General features: G+C 42.4%; 1 protein-coding gene across 1 annotated transcript in view; it reads right to left on the reverse strand.

The window, feature by feature from the left end:
* Positions 1-5,129: 5,129 nt before the first annotated feature.
* LOC115829212 (5-hydroxytryptamine receptor 2C) overlaps positions 5,130-7,500 on the reverse strand; it is a 4,847-nt gene continuing 2,476 nt past the window's right edge. Inside the window, exon 3 of the mRNA XM_030793273.1 lies at positions 5,130-5,992. Within this exon, the coding sequence (XP_030649133.1) occupies positions 5,130-5,992 (863 nt within the window). The remainder of the gene's footprint in view (positions 5,993-7,500) is intronic.

The following is a 7,500-nucleotide window of genomic DNA, read 5'->3' on the forward strand; positions in this document are numbered from 1 at the left end:
TCTTCTCACGGCACGGGGCACGGGACACGGGAATGTGCATACGCTGCCTGCCATTCCACACAGTTGTTCTCGATGAAAGATTTTATCCTTTTTCCTTTCTTTTTTTTTAATTTGATGTTGTTGATGTCAAAGAAACTTCTCCAAAATTAGGTAGGCCTACCATTGCTGAATCATAGAGGAGTTCGCCCTAAACGTGATAATCGACAACCATCTAAAATGTATACGGCTGCTTCACAAAAGTCATGAAAGTTGGCCAGCAGTCCTGCTTTTTGGAAATTAAAGTATGTCATTTCCTAGACTTAAAAACGTCCACATGACACGATAACATATCAAAAACTTTTCTGAAAATCATAAAATGAGCAGCTTAGCTTGTTGGCAGACCACAGAATTCTATTTCAGTGACTGAGAACCTAGCAGAACAAAACTGGTCAAAGCTGGAATTTTCCGTATCATAGTCATACCTGTAGCCTACTGTTATGTTAGCAGCAAGTTCTGGGAGGCAAATTCAGTTTGTCAGAGAGGCAATCAAATCTATCTCTCGGGCGAAAAAACGGTATCTTTCATTATCTTACATCTGTAGTCCTGTGTCAGAAGGTGGTTTATGTTGAAGAATGAGAGATGAATGACAAATGTTCTTATCATACAGGTACTCCCTGAGAGAGGTGGACTAGCCTAAATCAGTAATCCTCCGAAGCCTCCTGTTTGCTTGGAAAATAAATTAGCACAATTTACTGTTTCCTTCCTCATAAGGGTGATTAGACAATTCACCTTTCTATCCTCCTTCCTGTTTTTGATCCCCTACCTTATCACTGTAGCGTGTGCATAAACTTTACTCAGCATCAGTAAACTTATCTTTCTAGTATGTGCCGAAATTTATCCTTTGTGTCCACTGAAGAAATGGCAGTGTTTCTCTCAAGTCAAGGATTATAATTTTATTTAACGTTAAGGTCATGGGTCTAATGAGGCAACGTTTATTTTGAGAAACAGGGTCGTAGCTCTCTTTAAAAGATAATGCCATGTTCTATTGATTTTTTTTTTCCCAAGCAGATCTCAAAAATCTCTGATCTCGTTGAAAAAAGAGCACTCTAAAATAATGACAGCTTGCCTCCGTATTTGATGGGCTCTCTGCTTGCCACTTGTTTTGAGGTATGACTGGCATTTTCCATGGTTTGCACGAAATCTCTTTTTTTTTTTTTTTTAAGTGATGCAGGAAAAAACAAAACAGAAACAACAACATTCAAACATGAATCTCATGTCCTGCTGCCATTTTCTTATTTTCCGAACCTGCTGACAGCAAAGCAAATCACTACCACCAGTGGTCCACGTGCGCCGCTTTTATTTCAGCATCTCTCTGACACTTTTAATTATAGACCACATCCTTGTCATTTTTAGTTCTTTAATCCTCTTATTTAAAAAAAAAAAAAACCCTCCTTGGTTATTCTTACACGCACCATCTATACAGACCACAATACACCGCGAGAGACACACGCATGTGTAGGGGGAAAAAAAAGAGAACCCCACAGAAATCCACTCTACCTTAGATTCGTCCTTTAGTCATCTCTGAAAAACGAAATCTCATTCAGCGTGCATTCATAACACGACAGATGATTTGTAATTGACGGGTTGTAACTGCGTCGCTCAGAGCGTGTATACAGGTGTATGGATGCGCGTGTAACAATATTATATAACAGTCAAACAATATAGTGGATTCATTCATTTATATCATAACAAATAACAAAAAATCTGGGACGAGATCTGTAAAATCGCCATAAACGCAGGTGTTGTTACAGTGACAGGACGCTTGTAGGCCGTGGTCTATACACTTATGGGTTTAAACGTTATCAGTATAATCTCTGAAATTCGAATATAGAATATTAATATCATTTACGACTAGCACTCCTACAGACAGACGCAGGATTAAGACAACGTGGGAGAGCATATCCTCATATTAGTTTATTAAACTATTACATCACGCGGAAAGCGTCAAACTCATCGGAATCCGGCACGTTATACCTGCAAACACATTACACTCTATTAAACTCACAATTAGGTGTAGCGTTTAACACGGGTCGATTGGTTCTATTGGATTGTTGATTACCATTACGTCACTCATCCATGATACTGTACAGGCATGCGAAGATGAGAGGGAAACAGGTGTAAAACAGACGTGGCCCGGGAGAACACTTAGAGCGTCGAATGACACAGCATCACAAAGCGCGACAAATCTGATGTCAAGACTGCTTAGCCGATTCGCCTATTGACTCCATTTCAATTACTCATTAGAGACGCGTTCAACAATGACCCAGCGATAAAAGCCTGGTAACGAGCACTTCATATTAAAGCGTTTGTTTTGGCATCACTGACCGCTAGAATCGTCAAATCACATATCTGAACAAAATAACAGTAAAAAAAACGTTCGATAGCAGGTCATCTGGATTATTTAACTATTCAGTGAGGAGGCGTGACTCAGTTATCAAAAAACGCACGTAAAATGTGTAGGCTACTTACCAACAGCTATGGTCGGCTACTTGCGCCCCGTTTTGACTTATTCTCCGCGGTCTCCTGCGCTGACGCTGTAATCGAGTTTCTATACTGTGTACATGTCATGAACCTAAATCGTTGAAGCGTGGTGTCATCGTTGTATCGATTGTTTATCGTACGGACACGGAGAATTGAGGACGGAGGTGGTGCTGAAATCGCGTCCAGTCTTTTCTGCCCTCGCGTGTTTCCTTAACAGCGCCGCTTCTCCTTTGCGAACGCTCTGCAGCAGCTCTCGCATGGCGCACGCGCAGGCGTCATTCACGGACCACCACCCCTATGTATCAGAGATGCACACGCGCAGAATTTGGGGAGCATGGTCGACCGTGTATTATATATGCATAAGATTATGAATCATTATTATGGCGAAAGACGAGAACTGCAAGGCAAGAATAATATAGGCGTGCTGTTTTGCCTGTTAAAATAGATGAAGCTGAAATAGTTGATTATGTTTACCCAGTGTGAATTTAACCCAGAAGTATGTCATCTTAACATTTTTTGTCTTGGTGGGAATCACGGTAATCCTTTTCTGGGCTCTGTGGGAAAGAGGGCTTGAATGACGAAGATGCAGTGGTGAAGTGTGTGTGTGTGTGTGTGTGTGTGTGTTGCCAAGACAGGAAAGAGAGTGACCAGTGCTTGTGTTGAGGGTGGAGATGTGGTTGGAACCCATTCAAGTGAAAAGAGACGGCCTCGACTTTGAAGCTCACAAACTTCCAGAAGCTTCCGTCAAGCATAACTTCTGCACTGTTCTGCATTCCACTCTCACACCATCCCCTCGAACTTTCTGTCTTCTCACGCCTCTCCTTTTCTTTCAAGTGAGCATACCACATTTCAGAACAATAGCTGTTTTTTTTTTAAAATCACTGCCACTGTTTCGAATTCAAAACACAAATCTCCAAAGGACATATATAGAGATGCCTGTATAGTTTTGAATATCTCTGGTTAAATGACAGTCAGTTATGCCATTAGAATATGAGATTGGAAACGGTATTATTACAATATCAGGTGCATTATTACATTAATGTAGAAAACTGGAACTTGACAAGAGAGTAACTGTGTCAGGTGAGGACAGTTTAAATTGGGAGAACTGAAGAGGCGGAGGTGCAGGGTTCTCAAATACAAACCAGATTTGAGGCTGTCGGCGATAAAAATTAAACTTCAAAAAATGCATGCAGTTTCATGCAGTATTTCAAGGCTGAACTATGTCATTTGTTCCCCCGATGTCACGGGAGAGTAGCAGTATGAGTGCGTAAAAAAAATGAATAAATAACATCAGCGAAATCATCTTCACAATGGAACAAGGACACAAAACCCTGAGATATTAACAGAATTACGAAGAAACTTGGAAACAGAAGAAAATATCACCTTTTTATAACATTAGATAGCCCTCAAATGTTACAGATTTAAAATGAAAATTCTTTTCATGGATTATTAAGTAACAATGGTGTCACACTCTAGAACCATTCTAAAATTCTTTGACATGCGTATTCAAGCTGTATTGACCCACTGTTGATCTTAAAAAGTCAAGAGAACAACTGTGGTTACATGCAGGTTTGTTTCTGATTTACACTGATTCTTAATGTACAGTTTTGCAAGTGTTAGGTCGTTTATGAACTATAAACATCATATAATTTTGGACATGATTGAAACATTGAAAGAAGTCACAAATTTTGTGTCCAAAAAAACAAACCAAAAAAAACCCATTTTGTTTCTCAGTTGGGCAAAATGTTGGGCAAAAGGCAAGAGCAACAACTTGTCATGGTAAAAAAAAAGGATTAAAATATCGTTCACATCTGAAAAATGTGAATATTTAAATATTCAGGTTTCTGACTCAAATCAGGAGATCCTACATTAGCCCCCGTACAGCTTGTCCCTGTCACAAACAGTCATTTCCATGTGGGGGCGCTATTACTCTATCAGCAAACCGTGGCGATTACGAGACGCTTCTGTTTGTCAAGGCAAACCAGCCTGCTCCTGGAGAGTTATACCTTAGATATTTTAACCCAGTTTAGCTAAGGTCTTTCCAAGTCTTCTAATGATGGAATACAGTATGCGGGCCGTGTTGCTCCATGGGAAGAGAGCTTGTTACTTTCCAGCTCCGTTTCACTGCCGGAATACCATTAAACATCCAATCCATTTTTTATGATGCTGAGCTCACCCTTGCAAGCAGCGCGACCAATATAATGGCTCTTTACTCATAAGCAAGTTTATGGTGCATGAATTAACTGTCCTTCCTAATGTTAACGCAAAAATCACATCCATTCATCGCAATACGTCAATCCTTGACAGTGTTGTTGGGTTAGCGAATACATATTCAGTGGGAACAGCTTGTCTCTGTGTGTGTGTGTGTGTGTTTCATTCAGCATGCAGACACACATAGACAATCCTGTTTGTTACACTCTGAGGTTAAGGACACGCAAACTGCCAGTCGAACGCAGTGCATGTACTTAAGTAAGGGTCGTGATAACGACTAAAAGACGTGAAAAGAGTGAACGACAGCATGCGTTTCAGTCCCGTAGCAAGGGCGGGAAATCTGCTGTCAGCGTCCAAACGGTCCAATCAGCGAGATACCCTGGGTGACTGACTTCCAATCAAACAGAGCTTGTGTAATCCGTGGGTGTGGGGCAGCTGTCTATAGAGCCTTTGGCTACGTCATCTTCAGTCCTCAGCCCCTGATCTGCAGTGTCTCGGCCGGTTAAGCCATTTCCGTTACTGTCCGTTCCCGTTTTTCTGGCCAGTACCAGGGCGGGTGTGACGGCGTAAACCTGACAGGCGGTTTTGAACTGCGGTTTCATTGGTTCTCCCTGATAACTGCAGTGAAGGTAACGAGAGAAAGCGTGTCGGTAGGTCCTGTTGAAGAGGGTGTAGACCAGGGGATTCACTCCGGAAGACACGTACCCAACCCAAACGAACACGTTCATGAGCTTCGCCAACAGGTGGTTGTCACATTCCCCGCGACAAACGGCGATCAGCACGTTGGTGATGAAGAACGGGCACCACATGATCAGGAAGAGGAAGAAGACCACGCCCAACACCTTGGACGCCCGGCGTTCGTTTTTGAGGGCCTGCGCCATGCCCCGGTGACCTTGGCTTCTCTGACCCGTGTAATTGTGACTTCCAGTCACGGGGCCGCCTCGCAAGTTCTCGTCTCGGGGCCTGTTCGGTCGAACGGCGGACGAGGAATCGTGTTTAAGCAAGCTGCTGCTGCTGACGCTGGGCTGGGAAGAAGAGTCCGGAGGTTTGTGCATCTTGTGGTCGCGTAGGAAGATGGCGACGTGCTGTTGGAGAACGCGCAAGGTCAGGTAATAGCAGACCACCATGATGACGAGGGGGATGAAGAAAGCCACGAAGGAACCAATCAAGATGAAGCGAGGCTCGTTCAACACGCAGCTGCCGTTCACAAAAACTTTCTGCTCGTCCTGTAAGCCAATGATGGGTATGGGCAGGGACAACACTGCAGAGAGAAAGAGAGAGAGAGAGACGGAGAGATGGAGAGAGACAGAGAGAGATAGAGAGAGAGAGAGAGAGAGAGAGAGAAAAAAGTATGAGAAGATTTTAAAGAAATACAGCATTACTGTCTTTCAATTTTCTAAGGAAGCAGAATTTCCATTACTGCGTAAGCCAAGGAAATGACTAGTGTAACGGTAGCCAGCGAGTAGAGTGCTGCGCAGTGAGTATACCTCACTCCCCGGACACCTTAAGAGGCGTGCTAGCGACTGACGCTAGCGCCCATGGGTTTTAGCCTCCTTGCTAGCACGCCCGCCTCCCATCCCGAGGGTCGTCGATTCGAGCCCAGTGATAAACACAACGCAGAGTGGGTTTACACTAAGATGAAGTTTCAGCAAAGAAATAAAGGTTTTAATTCTATTTTTTGTTTTGGTCGTTCAATACTTACTACTATAACATCTTCCTCCACTTCTAAACAGCACTAGAGGTTACTTGTCTTACCTCAGAGCAATCAAAATGAAACATATGGCAAAAATAAATAGACAAATAAATAAAAAAAAGTACGTTGCGATAGTGAGGGGTTATGTTCCCAGGGCAGGAAGGAATGCTGACTGCGTTCTAAATACCCGCGGGTGAGATAGAGCCGTAATGGCCACCCCTGTCAGTTTCTGTTAGAGCAGTTTCTCCAGGTAGGGATGTCGTGAAACTCAGCAAGCCTGAGGGAGAAGTCGAGGAAGCTGGGACGTGTCAGACCACCCGGCTGAGTGGTTTCGTTAGCCGACAGCCTACAGAGCCTTATAAGGAGAGTGGTACAGTCTCTTTTTTTTTTGAGATATGGTGTATTTAACTGCCATTAGAAAGAGGCTTTCAGAATCTAATGGGATTCTACAGAATCCATTTGTCTTTTCAGGGTCACAGGTGAAAGATTCATTCTGGTCTGTTTCAAAGACACATACTGAGGGTGGGTGGGGGGGGGCATTTCTGTAATCTGCCTAAGATTGGAAGTTAAAAGACAACTCTGTGTGGTTTGTGTGGGAGAGTAGGAAATGTTTAAACCATTTAGTCAAGTAGTGTTTCTGTAAGGGTCTTCTTCAGTCTGTCCAGTGACCCAACTTTCTCCCTTACACGCTCCGCAGTCATACTAGGCTAATTTACATTACGGTGTATACCTGTGATGATGATGTCACTCACGGGACAGGAAATGTAGGGAAACAACTCCACAAGAGAGTTTTACTAAAATAATTGTTTTAAATATAAGAAAATACAATGTCCTTACACAGGCATTGATGTGTGGCAGCAGGTATGTAGAATGCGTCACTTGAGTATCAGTTGTTTATTTTTACAAACACTGAAGTCCCATTGACCAGTGTCAGAATTTTCTTATATATTTTTATATATATATATATATATATATATATATATATATATATAGATATAGATAGATAGATAGATAGATAGATAGATATAGATATATAGATATATGCACGCACACACACACAAATAGATATATTTAAA

Source organism: Chanos chanos, chromosome 16, assembly GCF_902362185.1.
Source record: "Chanos chanos chromosome 16, fChaCha1.1, whole genome shotgun sequence".
Taxonomy (NCBI): domain Eukaryota; kingdom Metazoa; phylum Chordata; class Actinopteri; order Gonorynchiformes; family Chanidae; genus Chanos; species Chanos chanos.